The following is an 18466-nucleotide window of genomic DNA, read 5'->3' as shown; positions in this document are numbered from 1 at the left end:
TAGTCTGCATCCACTAACTTTTACTTTTTCATTTATTTTCCTATTTCATTCACTATATTATATTTATGTCATCAGATATCTGTGGTCTACAATATTCATCTTTTATTTATTATTTATTTACATTTCGCGAAGTTTCAGTGTGATTTGTATGCTGCTTATGTATTACTAAAATTTAATTTTCATTCTATTTCGAAAACTAGAGCCAATCTGATAAAAACCAATGCCAGGTTTGGAATTAGCATCTTAAAGTCACTGCAATATCTTCGCCAATGAAATCAGTGTTGAGCAGTAACTTCAGAAATACCATAACAAAATTAAAGAATAAAAACCATATAATGGGGAGGGGGGAGGAGGGTTCAGAAGCCAATAAGTGTATGTCCAGTGTATTTTTATAAAACAATAGGCTTATTGGTTGCATTTTTTCAAGTTTTGTAACAGATCTTTCATGAAACTTGAAAATGAGGTAAAAGAACATCCGCTAAATAGGAAGGATCTTTATCTTTAATAAGATAAATCATTTATAACAAATAGATAGCAGCTTGAATTCTTTGCAACTGAAAATGTTACTAATGAAGAGTTTTTTACAATATGGAAATCATTTTCAGAAAAAATTGACTTACACTGATTAGCTTCTGAGCCCTCCATATGTTGGTAGCTTTTTAAGAAAATAGAACTAGGCAATGATTAATTTCAAAAATTGGCAAAAGATAGAAGAGACTGTTATTAAATCCTTTTGCTTGCTTTTTGGCATCCTTTACAAGAGCAAGTTGTGCTTTTTTATTCTTTCTTCCAACATGTTTGGAAGGTCTCTTCCAACATTCTCTTCTTTCGGAATGTTTGCTCTCGCTCCTTTCAATAGAAAACATGGCCATTTTCTATTTCTGAAAAATCTTTATTCTCAAGTTGTGTCTTCATCACTGCTTCAGCATGGTTTAAGATGATTCCATCTTCTTGGTTAACAATTCACTCTCTTTTCCTCAAAGATTAAGTCTGGGTACATCTGTCTTCACCCTCAATTTTTCGCTTTTGAGCTGCTTCATTCATTTTGATTCGTTCTCTGTACTTCATTCATTTTGATTCGTTCTCTTTACTTCATTCATTTTTATTCGTTCTCTGTACTTCATTCATTTTGATTCGTTCTCTGTACTTCATTCATTTTGATTTGTTCTCTGTACTTCATTCCTGCAGATTTCATAAGTTTCTTGTTTATCTTCAAGTTTTCAATGCCATTTATTCTCTTGATGTGGCATTTAACTTTGTGTAATCCATTGATACTTTCAATGTTAAGAGAAAAACAATTTTCCAACAAGTGTTTATTGACACTAAAGCCCTGTTTGCATTCCGCATTGCCATGAGCTAGTGAAAGTAGGGATTTGACAAGCCTACTTAGGTTATTAGATTTGGGGTTGTCCGATGTATCTCATATTAAAAATTTCGCCCCAGTATTGATCTAATCTCATGTTTTGTGCATGATCAATATTATCCAATTGCACGGTGTGCAGCAAAAAAACAGATTCATCAGAAAGAGATGATACTTCATTTGGATTGATTACGTTTGGCAATGCAGCAAGCAAGCATCCTAATGAAATTTTTAGACTCTCCTTCCAATCTGAATAGAGGATGCAGGCATTTTAAGTTCTCCAAAAATTTGAGAAGGGCAAGGAATGGAGCAAGCTTTTTGTACAAACTATGTAAAATGATCTTGCTATTTTTTAAAATCTAGTGGCTTGTTCTGGGCAATTTTTCAAAAGTTCTTAAAGTATTAGTCCGATTTCTGGATTTTCAGCCACAGATCACCTTTATTCAAATCCACATATTTCAGCTGTGAACCACTTTTTTCAGCATATGCTTCCAATCTCAAAAATCTTCCCATGATTTTCTTGATGATAGAAACAAATTTGTCATACAAGATGTGAATGAGAGGTTCTTCTCTTTGGAAAAAAAGGAAGAAAGCAGTGAAGAGCTCTCCAACATTATTTATAAAAAGTGCTTTAGCAAGAAGAGTTTTACCTGATTTTTATTCTTTTTTATTCGTTTTTTATTCTTTTCTGCCTTTGGCCTTCTTTTCTAATTGACACATTTTTTCCGTAAAATGCTTTTATTGCATGATATTGTTTGATGAATCTTTCAATTGATTTGTGCCTTATACAAAACAGGTACTGTACTCCGCTAAAAAATTTATATCTGATAATAATTTCAGTTTTGTTGGACTCGTAATGGTAAAGTATATTTGAGGAAATTGGAGGACACCGGGGTGTACAAGATCAATCATATCGATGATTTAAATCACATCATTTAGTATGTACAAACTCTCACTTGATAAAATGTGCGCTCTGGAGTCTTTCCGATTTCATACATGCTTTTTCAATACATTCAATTTCGATTTACCGCCTCAAAAACTGTACACAAAAACATATAATCTTGTGCTTAAATTTCATCTAAATATTATAGTATCCAGTTTCATGGTCGTTAAATTTACAATCAAAAACATAAGCTTGCGCTACATGTTTCTGCATATTAATCTTACTATTCTAAACTTGGGAATCAAAACCCATGTTTCCTCCAGGGTGCTGCTATTCATTACTTTTTATGAATCTGTTTTTCTTTGAAAATGTGCTCGAATCTACAATTCACTAATCTCGTGCACCCTGGAGGAATTCAAAAACTTTTTGCTTACTCATAATGGGTATGATCATGATAAATTTTGTGTCATTAATATTGTGCACTTTAACATACGTAGCTTAAGAGCTAAGTTTGATCGACTTATGGTGTTCTTGAATGAATTTATCAATTATATTGACGTACTTGTTCTTTCTGAGGTTTGGGTTTTTGAGGACGAGGTTGATTACTATAGATTACCAAATTATAATTTATTTACAAGATGCAGAGAATATAACAGTTCGGGTGGTATCTTTGTCTATACAAAAAAATCTCTTCAATTTGCTGAACTCGGTTCCATCTTCATGCAAACACGTGAATTAATAGTTATTCAAGAACCCACACTAAAATTTATCATCCTGAACTTATATAGATCACATTCATTCCCAGCAATACAATGTGTTGATGAACTTGATGCAATTATAAAAAAATATTAATTGCAGAGATGTATTATTAATTGGCGATATAAACATAGACATTCTTAACACAAGTACTGGTATTCAATTCAATTACCAGGATATGTTATCCGGTCATGGATTCACCCCTTTAATACTAAAAATTACAAGGCCACACTCTAACTCTTGCATTGATCACATCTTCATTCGTAACTCAATTAAAATAAAGGAAATTTCTTCAACTATTTTAACTACAGACCTAACAGATCATTATCCAATTTCATGTAATCTGAAATTTTTATCGACTAATCCCAGTACTGATAATACTGACAAGAAACACTTAAAAAAACTGATTTGAATGGTATTTCAGATTATCTACAACATTATAATTTTGTTTTTACAAGTGAAGGTCCAGGATTTGTTTTTGATGAAATGATCTTTAAACTTGAAACCATAGAGAACTAATAGAAACACAGAATCTGCTCTTTTAAACTTTCCTGAATATGTCTACAGGAATATTGATCAATCCAGAAATACAATAGGCATTTCTCTTGACATAAGAAAAACATTTTACAATGTAAATCAAAATATTGCAATCAAAACTGTATTCCTATGGAATAAGGGGCAATACTTTCGATTTTCTCAAATCTTATCTTACTAACAGAACTCAAAAAGTCAAATGCAATAATTATTCAAGTAATGCCATGGAGATAAACAGAGGAGTCCCACAAGGATCTAATTTAAGACCATTATTATTTATAATTTTTATCAATGATCTCTGTAATTTGAATATCAAAGGCAAAATCATCACATTTGCTGATGATACAGTAATACTTTATTCAGAAGATGACCTCCCAACACTTATCAACAATATAAATACTGACCTAATAATAGTTTGCAATTGGTTCATTGCTAATGATTTCCTAATTAATGTCTCCAAAAGTAAATTTATCAACTTTTCATTACAAAATATACCACCTATTGCCTATGACATAATTTTGCATGAACCAATTTGTACTATCAATAATTCATGTAACTGTCAATGTCTACAGCAAATATCAACTATAAAATACCTTGGTATTTATATTGATCAAAATTTAAAATGCCTCTCGCATTGTAATTATTTAAAAGCAAAACTCTGTTTCATTATTTGTACAATCTGAAACCATATGTAAACCAATCTTTTTTGTTGACGTATTATCATTCAATGTTCCAATCACATTTACTTTATGGTCTGCCACTCTGGGGAAGTGATTATCTTACCACTATTGCTCCCTTAATTTCCTTACAAAAAAAAGCTATTAGAATTTTGTGATGGGAAATTACATCACTCCTTCAAATGAACGTTTTCTACACCTAAATATCCTACCCTTAAGGCATTTATATTTTTTTAGATCTATACTTATAATCAAGAAAAAACAGTTCGCTTTACATTTGAATTCGTCACGAACATCCAATAGGCATAATTTCATACAGTCTCTGCCTTTAGATCATAAAAATATTCTCAAAAAACATTTTAGCTTCCTCATTCCTAAATTTCATAATAGCCTTTCAAATGAACTTTTACAGCCATCCACATTTTCCATTTTCAAAAAACTTCTTAAACGATACTTATTTCAAATATTGAAAACTACTTTTGATTTCGTCCTCAAATTCACACTCCCTTTTTTGCAACAGAATGACTTCCAGCTCCAACTGGTTAATTTCTCATTTAAAATTCCTTTTTGTTGTCAGCTCTGCTGTACTATTTCAAATCATATTATATAAACTTATGTTGATATACTTATCGAGTTTTTTTATATAAGTTTGGTTGATCCATGAAATGATTTCGTTTATATATTTACACTTTATTTACAACGGATAATATTTACATAATACAAACGGGAATGCTGGCAGAGAAAAATGTGGCTCGTGCACGGCGGGACACAGACACGTGCATCGGTGAGTAGGATAACATCAACAAACAAGCAGAGTCAGACGCCTTTGAATCCCGATTTTCTGTTGCGTTGCCACGAGTAGAAAATAGAATAATCATTATACAAGCTGCGAAGATACGCCAGTGCACATCGTGCGGGCAGCACTACAGTACCCCCCTCGCAGTCCGAGGAAAAAAGAGAAAAAAAATTATATTTTAAAAGTCACGTGCTTCAATGAACGTAAACGGTTTTCCCAAATATTTTTGCTTGTCTTTTTGTCTTTTTCAGGATGCTTTTCGGAACGATAGAAGTTTTTGGCAAGGATGCATGTCTTTTTGTTGGTTGGCTGAGGCACACTACGTGCCATGTCTTCTCACCACGTTTCAGCACTTCGTACAGTCCGTTGTAAGTGGGAACGAGTGCTTGTTTCACTGTGTCTGACCGCAGGAAGACGTGGGTGGTGTTCTTCAGTTCCGAATGTACGTAGAGTCTCTTTTCACCATGTGCCGTTGCAGGAGTTCGTTGTAGCGCTGCATCTGGTCTCTTAGAATGGAGACAAATTCTGTGGGACACGGTATGTTGTTGCTACTGTTGGTGATCAAATCGCCAGGCAATCGGAGCTCTGTGCCGTATACGAGTTGCGCTTAGAGCATATGTATGAATGCTGTGCATGACTGCCTCCTAGCTCAGCTAATAGCTCTTACCACGTTAGCCCCCAGTATGAAAGCCTGGTTATCCATCCCATTATTGGACATAATGTAAGATGCACACATAAAGGATGTACATACATGTTTAAATTAGATATTTTGAGGTTATGGAAATAGGAAATTCAATTTCCCCCATTTTGCCCAAAAAACACGGGTTTTCTTACAACCTTGATTTGTGGCAAGAAGTTCTTGGTTTTAAACAAGTAATACCATCGGAGTGCTCATATACAATGAATCCCACTTAAAGCATTTTTCAAAAACTCGTCATAAAAAACATTGTAGGCGAGAAAATGCTCTAAACGGGAAATTTCAAGTGTTAGTAAAAGGTAGAATTACGAAGTGGGAACGTTAAACGAAATACACTTTATTTTTGTGAATCCCAGTACTTGATTCCTTTACTACTATTATTTACATTAGTTGAGCAAAAACAACAATAAAAAATTCCAAAAATAATCAAACCTATCAAATTGTAACATCTTTGCTAAGGATGATGCAACACTTTAAAAGTATGTCAGAAATGCATGTCTGTTCAATGACTTGAGTCATGTAAGCAGGTGGACCACGGCAATTACCGTTAGTCATTTATAAATATTATTAAATTAATTAAAACACAATTTCCACTCAACATATTGTGTTCGATTACGATCTCAACTATCAATGTGTTCCTGAAGTAATTAAAAAATAAGTGTAATAAAATGAGTTCTTCCTGAACAATTTTTTCCCCCTTCAAGATTTATGTTAGTAAGTCTATGTTAGTAAGTTGTATGTTAGTAACATTTAGAAGTTGGGGAGCGACTGCATAAACTTTTTTGGAAGGGCCACAAAATTCCTGAGTCCGGCATTCAACAAAATCAGCTATGCTGGACTTGTATCAGTGGTTTCCAAACTGAGTAGCGACCACCTAGGGGGTGTGGGTCAATAAAATAAAGGGTCTTAATGAAAGTGAATACAAAATTTTTTTTTCAACCAGGCAGAAGTTTTTAATGACTACTCTACTTGCAGAACCAAAACTAAGCAAATGAAAAATTACTATATATATATATATATATAGAGAGAGAGAGAGAGAGAGAAATGGTCCCCCTCCCCCCAAATAAACTTAAAAACAGTACAATTTTTGCTTTGGCAGAATCATTAATTGCAATCTCCACATTTGTATTATTTGGCATTATGTCCATGATTCCCTTCTCAATTAAAACAATTATACAAATTTTGTTGATAGGTCTTTTGTATTAATAGAGTGATTAAAATAGGACAAAACTAGAAAATAGGACAAAACCGAGAAAGTTTTACAAAACCTACCATTTTACCAAAAAGTAGGAAGTGTGGGAGCCCTGCAATAATCTCTCCTGATTCAAAATACTATTTTAATGCATTTGTGTTTGTCAAAACTTTCTTTTTTCTGTTGACTCTCCACAATCAATATTTCTCCAGCATTCTTTTGCACTTTAACTGGATTCATTCATGAGGTATTCATTTGCTCTTAGGTGTTTCATAGAATTGAGAATATTGGAAATTCCATTTCTTTCAAACTGTTGTGACAAAACAAGAACTATACTTATTTATAAATTGATCCAATAATCCATATTCATCCACAAAATTATCTATGGCTTTCTTAATACAAGCAGTCAATTTTTTTTCTCTTTTGAATATTTTCAATTAATTTTCAGTTGTAGCCACATGCTGTTTGGAATGCAATTTATTTAACGAAAACACAAATTACATCGGAGAGATAACAGCACCTACAATACAAATGACACTGCGTGGATACCATGACAACAACTTCCACTTTGAACTCTCGAACACTACTTCCACGAGAGCGGATCTCGGGCGTGCCACCTACATTCACGGATACAGCAGGTCTTGACCCTCACAGACTCCCCCTCTCTGATTTCATGCAACCATCTCGGTATGAAACCAGGAAGAGCCTTCAAACATAAACAATGTGGTGCATAATGCAATCATAAAAATACATTACATATAAACAATCAAATATCTGACGAACACATTTTAATAATGGAGGGCAAAAAAATTCACATATATTGAAAAAAAATCTACATATAGTTCATTCTTTATCAGAATGATGACTTGTGGATAGATCAATCTGACTTTCACGGGGACGGCCCTCTTCAATGCATAGCCATCACCGGTGTCTATGCAATGTTGTTGCAAGGTCGAAGTGCTGATGTATGATACAGTCCAAGTGATACCTGAGGTGAAGATGTACTGGCCACAGCATGTCTACATGGAGATCTCTGGGACACCTCAGACTTTGGAGTCTCGGAGATGAGCGTCTACAGTTTTCGTTTTTTGAAACTTTACGTGCTTCTGGAAAACGGATTTGTTCTTGGTCATCTCACAGTATTGGCAAACGATCACCCAGATGCAAATTAGCTGCTGCAATTCTGGCGATGATGCTGTCATTTCCTCTGCATATGCCTTGTTCATGTGGGTCATGACATGCATAACCATCTGCAATTTCTGACTGAATAGGGACTGGCAGATTCCCCAAGCGTAGGCAGCCTGCGAGCGACTGGTGGACATGACCTTGCTGCTGCTCGAAACTGGTGACTTAAAGAATATGGAAAAGCTCCTTCAGTATTGCTCGTCAATGAGCTTCTGAAACCGACTCTTCCAAGTGAAAAGGAACTGGCAGACATGCCATCTGAATGAGTTTCTGGGATCGAGCGGAGGATTCGCTGTGAACCTTTGTTTTTATCCACTGACCGACATAGTGTGTTCGAGCTTATGGCTCACCAGATGCTGCTTATCTGAGACCATCTTGTTGCAGACTTTGAATCCACTACTAAACCAGACATGGACCTCGTCTATATTCCTCTGCGGAACTTCTAACGAATTGGTACATGTTGGAATGTGTGCTTATGTATAATGAACCTTCCGTGAAGTTTGTTTCCGTGTAATGCTTGTTATGTGTAGTGCTGCCATCTGCAATCAATTTTTTTAAACTGAGTTTTTTCTCAACTCAATGATTGAAGTGTAATGAATGAATAATTATACTCTTGCATGCCTGCTGCTCTCTGTGGTGAGACTTTTTAACATGGAGATTGGCTCGCATTCGTGCCTCAAAGTTGGGAACCACAGAAAACAAACTTCAGCTGACCACCTCTGTGGCGACGGTGGATTTTGAACCTGGATCCTCGATGCGAGTCCGCCACTATGACCACTCGACCACCACTGCGGCAGACGTTGCATTCGAAGAACACTCTCATCCTTATTCCGCTCAAAGAACTCCTGGTCTCCTTGATGAAGTATCTCAGAGTTTCCGAGACTTCCTTGAATCTATGTGTCTTCATGTAGTCAACAAAGGCGACTGTTGTTGGCATTGGCAAGAAGGTGTGACATTTGTCACACTCGAAGTTCTGGATGGGCTCTTTCGATGACCGCTTGTCACTTTTCCTCCTTGCAGCATCAGCACATCTCTCTCCCTCAGTGATCTGGTCAAAGACGTTCATCAGTGAGCTGCACTCGACCCCCTCAGACTTTGTCTTTTGCAAAATTCAGTGCAAACATGTTCTAGAGTAAGTACACATTTAACTGAGGTTTAGGGCTGGACCTTTGTTTCTTCGCATCCTCTTTTAAGGGAACAGCCATCCTTTCTATCATGGGCTCTGCCTCTTTTTGTCCCCTTGCTCTCTGGTTTCAAATGTCCACGAATCCCACCAAGACAAGACTAGCAACCCTTCTTGGTTTTTGCTGGAGAAATTTGGTACCGAGACACAGCTGTTGGTGAACTATTACTGCTGTTGATGCGATACTGAACGACTGAAGTAGGCTCTCCCCCTGGAGAGAACATGCACAAAGTTTGCTTCGCTGTCTTTCTCTCATTTTTTTTCTTTCAGTATTATCTCTCATAAACAGAGACAAATAATCACAGATCTCTGAAATTTGTTTTCTCTGTTGTTCTCTACACGTTTCTGCCCAGGCCATGACATCAATGAAACACTAACATGTTCACCAAACTTGTAATGTTTGTCAACAACTTGGTGTGGTCCCATTTCACACACCATGGAATTACATACAATACTTAATTTTGTGTCTATTGTCGACTTCTCTGAAAAGACAATCATTCTTTAACTCTCACTTGAGAAATAATTTTCTCTCCTCCTTGCAGCGGATATATGATTTTAATGAATGAGGGAGAAAGAATCACAGAGGGCTTATTCAGGGTTCATACAAAATTTTCAAAATGAAAAGTAAGGAGTTTTTAAGGACTTTTTAAGGAGTTTCAAGCTGTTTTTAAGGAGTCATGGCAAACTTCATAACTTACAAGTTTTACAGCAAAAAAAGGGGCGGAGCACATATGCAAATTTATTTTTAATTTGCAAGCAAACTTTCCCTCTTCTCAAAAATATAGATGAAGAAGTAGTTCAAAAATTACAAGTTTTGATTTGTTACCCAGCATCATAAGAATTCATAAAATAATCAATCCACATGAATGCTTTCTGTTGTCACCAAAGTGTTCTAAAACCTTCAAGTATTAGTCAAAAATATAACTCATAACAGCATCACATAAATTATAAAAATTCTAAAAGTGATATTCATTCCCCCTCCAATTATTAAAAATAAAAACCACAGCCGACAAAGCATTTTTCTTACAAAATTATTTATATTTGCAGCAACTCTAGGCACACACACACTTCCAGCACAACTTCCTAGGTAGTAAATTGCCCATAGATGGTAATAGACCTGAGTTGTGCTTGGTTTGAAAGAAAGAAAGCTGCCCCCGGAAATCACTCACTCAAATAATCTGGGATTGTGCTGCAGGCCACTCAATTGACGTAAGAATTTGCCAGGAGCCACTTGAGGCAGGCCACATTTAGGCCATGTGTTGAGCACATGTATGCTTTAAAATAAGGGGCTGTTCAAGTATTATATCAGCAAATTTTCAGCAATTTTTGACTCACCCTTCTTGTCAGAAAAAGTCAGCAAAACTCTCACCCTCCCCCTGTCAGCGCTCTGTCCCCTTCCTCCTAACGCTTATTGATGGAATCTGAATTGGGGGCTTCCCCCCAGATGATCAAAAATTTATTTTTTTAATCCACAAAATATTTTTTAAAAGAATTGTAAAAATATTTTTTACGATTTCGAAACAAAATATCTTTATATGTTATTATAATCAATTTTTGTTAATTTCAATGCTATTTGAAGGCTAAGAACCCGAAATTGCTCAAGAAATTCATTGCGACCCTAGCTCTCTAAGCCCTTGGTAAGCCTTGACCCGCGGTAAACATTCGGCCTGTGCGGACCAAATGTGGCCCTGGCGTTATGATGTGGCCTGCCCCTAAATCTATTTTTGTAACACTGAACCAAGTGACACATTTACAGATCGCTTAAGTGAATCGTGGCACAATTCCAGACCATTTAAGCGATCTGTGGCACATTAAGTGATCCCTTGAGTGACATGTGACAAAGTTTTAGAGCATTGGCCCTGCCACTAGTGCGGTTCTACATCACTCAAGTTATCCGCGGCACATTCCCAGATTACTCAAGTGATCTGCGACATAATCACAAATCACTTATATGATGCGCGGCACAGCTCCAGAGCATTTGGATTCGCTAAGTATTTGAAGATCACTAGAGTGGCTCTGTAGGGGACTCAATAGGGAGAATGTTAGTTCAGGTGCCCACAAACTAGAGAAAAGTTTTACTCGTTTTTCCCGAGTAAGACGCCATTAAGAATATTTCATATTTTTTATAAAGGGTGGTTGATGACGTAAGAATCTTCCCCCTCCCTCCACGCCATCAAATCAGCAAATCGAAAATCCCACATCCATGCTGACGTAATACTTGAATGACCCCTAACATAAAGATACCCTAAAGTTATTTTCTCAAGGTTAAAAAAAGTGGGTTCAGCTATAGCGGCTGATCGGCTCGTCCCCCCCCCCTCCTGTAAAACCAGACGTGGCTCGGGCTGTCACTTTTAAAAGCCGGGTTTTACTAGCAGGTTTTCTATGCCGCGCGCAACGTGAATCACCCAGCGCGACATGCCGTCTATTCATCAATATGAAAAGCAGTACGACTGTTTTCCTACAGAGCGCAATACGGCTCACGACAGCGCTTTATGTCGGGTGTGATTGGCAGACTGCTTCTGGAGGAGTTAAGCGTCGTGTGCCGCGCGTTTCAGCAATCTTCCCTTCATTTTCGTGTTGTCTCTCTTCCCTTTAAACCGGAGCATGCAGCTGATAGAGTATATGACGCCAGGGTCACATACTATATAGCCGTCCTGAGCCTATGCGCCACGCTTCGAAAATGCAAATGCGTAACGTCATTATGTAACTCATTTCTGCCGACACGAAATGATCCAGATAGGTTCACGCGGCGCAAAAAGCCTACTCCTAGGAAAACCTGGCTTCAGGGATGAACGCTCGTTACGGGATTCCAGGAGAGCGAAACCCATTGTCTCTCATAGATTGTCTCTCTCATTGTCTCTCTTGTGTGTGGATAGAGCCTGTTCCTCTTTCTTTGCCTTTTAATTTACGCCAACCAATCTGAGAAACAGATTCGCTTTTCCCGCTGGACTTCAGTTTTTAGCACTTTAAGGCGCGGCGGCGAAAAGATACGCTTGTCGTCGTCCCTCACTCAGTGGAACTGAACATTTTTTTCCTCTCTTCCTTTTCAGTAGAGAGTTGTAATGTGAATAAAACACGTCAAAAAAACTGCGGAAAGCAGTGACATTTTGCACTTTCTTGGAATTTTCGTAGTGAGATATTGGCTGTAAGGAAATGGGAAGGAGGGATAAAATAGGAATAGTAGGAGAGAATTGCAGTAAAAAAAAAGACGATTGCGGAGATAGTAGAAAAATAGTAGGAAAAATAGGAAAGCTGCGAGGTCTGCACTCAGTATACTGCGTAATATAGGAGGTTCGAGACATCGTTTCGCCGCATAAGTAAAAACTTTCTCACCACTGGGCATGGGGGAATTTTCGGCTACTGGTTCAGCGGAGTGATGTTGTTATACGGACAATCGATTTCCAACGCTGACCAGTTTGCGACATAGGCAGTAATACACGTCAAAACTAGCGATTCGGTAAAAAATCACATTTTTAGAAGCAAAAGCGTATAATCGTATTAATTTACTAAATACGACAAAATCGTAATGGTTGTGCATACCTGCCAACCATTACGATTTTGTCGTATTTAGTAAATTAATGGTTGGCAGGTATGCACAACCATTGGATGTTCCAATCCCATCCCCTGCTTTCACATTTCCTATTACAAAGGGAGAGAGCATTTTTTCTTCTCTTTTCTTCCTCTTTATATTCGGGGGAAACTTCCTCTTATTTTTCTAGGCAATGCTATTCATCACCATGGGGAATGCCTATTCTAAGAAAGATCATCCCTTCAGAGAAAAAAAAAAGACTTTTTCAGGTGTAGCTGCAAAAAGTAAGGAGTTATAAGGGCCCTTCCAGAGGGAAATGAAAAGTTAAGAGTTTTTAAGGAGTTTGTAAGGATGTGCGAACCCTGCTTATATAAAGATGAGAAGGGGTTAGTAAAATATCCCATCCTCCCACCAAAGCCCCCCTTTCTCCCCATATACTCTCATTGCAACCTTCTCCCATTTGTGCCCACTTATGCCTCGTGTCCGATCCCATTACTGTCTCTAATATTTTTTCAACTTTTTCTTCACATCATCATATAAATTTTGTGTGTTGGATGAATTGTCGAGTTCGATTGTTTCTCTGTGAGTCAAGCATATTTTTAATTTTATACTGATAAATGAATCTAGCATATTCTTTGATTTTGCTACAGGTGCTCTACTGAGTATCTTTAGCCTCTCTTCCACCTGTTCGATCCTGTGCTTGACAGTTAGTGACAATAGTGAACTTGACCCAAAGTCTAATTGCCATTTCAGTTCTAACTTGCTCGAGTGATATTTACTTTGTTTCCGTAGTTCATTGCAATTTCATTCATGAAAAAAAAAATTAATTTGTAATTTACCTCGTATATTCTTGATGGAGTTTGCTTGGATCACTCACATAAAATTTCACATGAAAATATAAGATATATGGAGGGCCAACTGAAAAAGAAAAAAATTTGAGTTTCAAAATGATCAACTGAAAAAGATATTTTTTTCCCCAAGCTGTTTTCACTGAAGGTATACAAAACTTCATCCAGTGATATCAAGTCACAAGGTGACTGATTATATAAACATTTTTTTATAAAATTTATTGAATGATGTAGCAGTAAAATTTTCCATTCATATTTTTACTTTGAAACTTGGAGATTTGAGTATTCAACTTCCCTTAGTGTTTTATTTCATGGTAGAATTACCTGGAGTGAAGTATATTAATGAGAAAAAAAAGGTGGTCAAGTTATTCTATCACTGATATCTCCAACTCGATGCTCGAGAGCCACGTTTGCGCCCAATTTCATGTTCACCATGCAGACGTGCCAACTTTTGAAATCCAGAAATCTGGAGATTCTCCCGAGGGGGGGTACCCCACCCTCCTCGACACTCATAGACTCGAACAAAAAAAAATTCATAAAATTTTTTTAAAAATAAATTAAGAAAAAGTTACATTCTCCCCCCCCCCAAAGCATGTTCTGCATTGCCCCTGAGAAGAATATAATTCTATGCCATTCTTTCCATGCAGAATAGAGAAATGACATCTACATACTGTTCATAAAGTATGTGTTTCCTTTCGTGGATGCTATCAGTGATTGATAATCTTGGTTATATGAATTCTTAAAAGCTTTATATTTAGCTGTATACAGCTTAAAGTTTTATATTCTCTTTCTGAAGATGTTTAATCGGAAGAAACGATTTAAAAAATTCAAATTACAAAGCTGCGGACGAAAAACGTGTTTACCGCGCGGCTGTTAATGGAATACAATTATGATTATACAGGAATTTCGGCAACGAAGGTCATGGCCCCTGATAAATGATTGCCGATAAATGCTACGAAAACAAAGTCGCGTCTTTGCCAGTTCCTTAAATGCGGTCACAAAGACCTTTTTTATGGCTGCTCGATGAAAATGACTACGGCTGTTCTCCACGGGTGTTTTCCCTAACGACGACGGTAATTATTGACGCCACGACAACGTGAAAGCTCGCGTAAAATCTAATTTTCTGCCAAAATCCGGAGAAATTTTAACAAATCCGGAGAGCAGGAGGAAGGATGAAAAATCTGGTGTCTCCCGCTTAAATCGGGAGAATTGGCAGGTCTGACCACGACTCTTATTAGCATTCCAATTAAACTAATGCTCATAAAAAGAAGTTCCATTGTATTTTCATTAACAAGCATCAACTGATAATCACTTACATTTCATTTGTTTTCGAATGGATTTCGCAGGATCTATCCATCTCTAAATTAAATAGAATAAAAAGTATATTAAATATCACAAACATATGTAAAATAGAATGATGCAAAGCTTACATAAATTGTATAATTATACCATCATAGTCACAATAAAAATAGATTGTTCGAAATTTATCTTCAATAACTGAAAAAAAAAGATAAAATTTACAAAAACTACGAAAAGTTATTTTCAAACTGATGGCTAAAAAAGGTACTATAGTGTAGGGTTTTCCAACCAGTGTTCTGCAGAACCCTATAGTTCCGTGAGAGAATTTTTATTAGGGTTCTGCGGAATCAAAAGTGAAAGAACCCGAAAAATCCCGGAACTCTGATAGCTTCAAAAATTTCCTTGTTACTATTCCATCTGAAGCAATTTTTTATTTTTGTTGAGAATGTGTACTTTTTAAAATATTTGGAATAATTGGACCTGTAGGAGATAAACAATGTTCCTGTTGGCTCCTTCCTTCCTATTTGTACTCATAAGTCCTTCCGACAACAACAGAGTCAAGAATACTTCCTGGCAATAGGTATTTTCGAAACTCAAGACCTCAAGACCTATACGCGGATTTTATGAGTATTTCTCTCCAAAGATGCTGAACTTTTAAATATTTTCTTTACAATCTGTGCCTTTCCCCCGGTCTCTCTTCTTTGTGATTGCAAATTCAGATTCATGATGTCAGATTCTAATCATGTTTCTGACAACAAATTCACCTAAATAGCAATCATAAAACAGAGAAAAGGAAAAGCTTTACTTTTAAACTAGCCTGAGGTTATTTTTCCCATTCTACAGATTCCTTACCATAAATGGAACCATGTTTATATGGCGTTCAAGAAACCACATCATAACCGAATAAGGGCAGAAATAGTACAACTGAAGCTTCTCTGAAAATGCCTTCCCCTATAGATCTCAAAGAGAATATCACAAAAATGCAATGGTTTTATTTCCATTTTGTTCTTTATATAATAACCTTTCTTGTGAAAAATTACAAAAAAAACATTAAATTTTTCAAAATCATATCATGAATTACACTTAAACACCTGTAATTCCTATCGCATCACCGTTGCTTAAATCTTGTTTTCTTATATCGTTCTCCAAAAGATATGGAAGAAAAAAAACAATTTTTCACTTAAAAAAAAAAAATTTTTTTTTGGTTTTCCACATCTAAGCAAAGCTGAAATGCATAAAATCCAGCTCTTTAGAAGTTGTTTAAAGGAAAAGAACCGAAACACTACACCAGTGTTTCTCAAACCATGCACATTCAGGCTCTCTGGGGCATTGCCAATTGAAGGTCGCCGTGGCAAGCTGTCAACATTTGAAGTTTGAGTTGAAGTGAAAACATGTCAAGTAATTAAAGTTTTGAGACTCATAAATGTCCTGTTGTCCCATTTTTTGTTCCTGACCTCGGCTAAAGGGGATTCCAGTCATTTGAACCACATGAGAAAAACTACCACCCGTCAAAAGAACTCGAGAAAGGCATCGACATTGAACAACATTTTTTTTGTTTAATGCTGAAGGAAAAACATAAGGGAAATTTCCCACATGTGACTGTCATTGTATATTGGTGAGTTCACCGAAAATTTCAAGATTCCGCACTCCATAATCGCTCTCAAGCATTGCAATCAGAGCTGGTCATATAACATCATGTGACAAGCAAACATATATATATTTAGCATGCTCCAGAAAAACCCTACATGGTGAAATGCTAAAAACTGACTTCATGTTTATGTTTTTGCTCCTCTGAGACCACAATATCTAGCGATTTTGGTGTAGTTTTTGCTATGTTCTTGTGTGAAGCTCGTCTTGTTTTACTCTGCAGAAGCGTAAGAATAAATAGTAATAAATAAATAATTTTTTTCATATTTACTATAGCTGGTGCCGGTTTGGAACCATGGACCATGAGGGGGGAAGGAAAATTTACTCTTTCTCTTCCTTAAACCACTCGTTCTATTCTACATTTCGGATGGGAATGGTGTATCCCGAAATTCACTCAACGCAGCTGACCAAGTACAATGAGTAGTTTTTTTCCCCTCGTTCTATATTTTATCATTAATATTATTTATCATTAAAGATCATTTCATCCAGGATCATAACTAAGATTTTTGTGAGGAGGGGCAAACATGATTTGACTGCTCCCACTACTTCAAATTCCGATGGTTGCATAACGGTATTTTTGTTCTTTTGTGATATTTGTTACCCTTTAAAATTGGAGCAGTTGCCCCCTTTGCCCCTCCCCTAAATCCGACCCAGAGTTCTTTTTTTTTTACTATTTTCTTGTTCTTTTGACAGCTTCTTCTATTTCATTGAATTTTAATGTGATTACTTAAACGAGATCAGTGATACTGTGTATAAGTGTTATGATTAAAGAAACCATGGGTATTTGTGGATTACTACTTACATAGCAGTGGAATATGGTAGCCCAGGTCGATGAGATACTTGCAAACTCTGCCACAAGATGCTCAGAGATGTTGTGTGTTCAATACCCTCTTTTGTCTTTGCCAGTGCTTTTTTCTGATTCAAGGAACAATTGCAAAAACAGTGCATGATGATCAAATAGCACTATTGCTATTGAAGAAAGTCTGCCCACCAAAGGTTTGGCTTACAAACCTCTCAGTGAGAAACAAAAAAAAGCCATTAGGAATAGGCTGTGAACGTTCTGTAAAAAAAAAAAATACTGTAATTTCCGATAGAAATAACCTGCAGGGGGAAAAAAAACCCCCAGAAATCAGAAAATTGGGTATAATAGCCACTCATTCAGGGACACAACTTGATATTTCATCAGCCTATTTGTGATATAGCCCACAGGATTATATATTTTATACCAATATAATATAGTACTTCTTTGCACTTAAAAGTAGTGGAACTACTTTTCAAGGTCGCGAAATAGTGTGATCATTATATTTTAATACATGAAGATGTGTGTGCGCGCATTTAAGAAACAAACATTGTCCGAGAAGATAAACAAACAGCAGAGCAAAGTTGCCAACCAAACGTAAAACAATATAGAGTTCCCAAGATAGTTGTTCATGACTGCGGCACGTGAAATCATTTAAAATTAGATTGCTTTCAACAGAAGGTGCATGTCCGGTGATGGTTCATTACAGATTTTGGCATCACAGTGTATATTTAACACATCAGATGTGAACTTTTGAGTTCCCTTCTTGAAGCTAATTTTTGGTCGATATGCCAAGATATCTAACATCAGTCTATGAAGTCTAGGAGGTGCACAGAGTAATGATCTCTTTGCTATCGATACCAACGGTTTGTGATCTGTTTCGATTGTCAAGTGTTTGCATCCTCAGACATACTGGGAGAATTTAACCAAACTTGATAGCAAAAGCCTCCTTCTCAATATGGGAGTAATTCCGTTGTCCTCATTGCATATGCCATAGGTCGACCATCTTGTATCAGAACTGCTCCTACTGCATGATTACCAACATTTACAGACAATGTCACAGGGGAATTTACATCAAAGT

General features: G+C 36.5%; 1 protein-coding gene across 2 annotated transcripts in view; it reads right to left on the bottom strand.

Moving 5' to 3' along the window:
• Window positions 1–18466, bottom strand: part of Ptpmeg (protein tyrosine phosphatase Meg) — a 595691-nt gene that overhangs the window by 536909 nt on the left and 40316 nt on the right. For both annotated transcript variants that reach the window (XM_089247192.1, XM_089247198.1), the window contains 2 exons: window positions 14957–14999; window positions 13632–13710 (listed from right to left, as the gene is read on the bottom strand). In XM_089247192.1, coding sequence (XP_089103318.1) covers window positions 13632–13710; window positions 14957–14999 — 122 coding nt within the window. The remainder of the gene's footprint in view (window positions 1–13631; window positions 13711–14956; window positions 15000–18466) is intronic.

This window comes from Pholcus phalangioides, unplaced genomic scaffold (genome assembly GCF_987345545.1).
Source record: "Pholcus phalangioides strain wild (caught in Gottingen) unplaced genomic scaffold, Ppha-v1.0 ptg000003l_1, whole genome shotgun sequence".
Taxonomy (NCBI): Eukaryota; Metazoa; Arthropoda; class Arachnida; order Araneae; family Pholcidae; genus Pholcus; species Pholcus phalangioides.
Note: the sequence above shows the minus strand (reverse complement) of the source record. Positions and strands in the feature narration are given on the sequence as shown.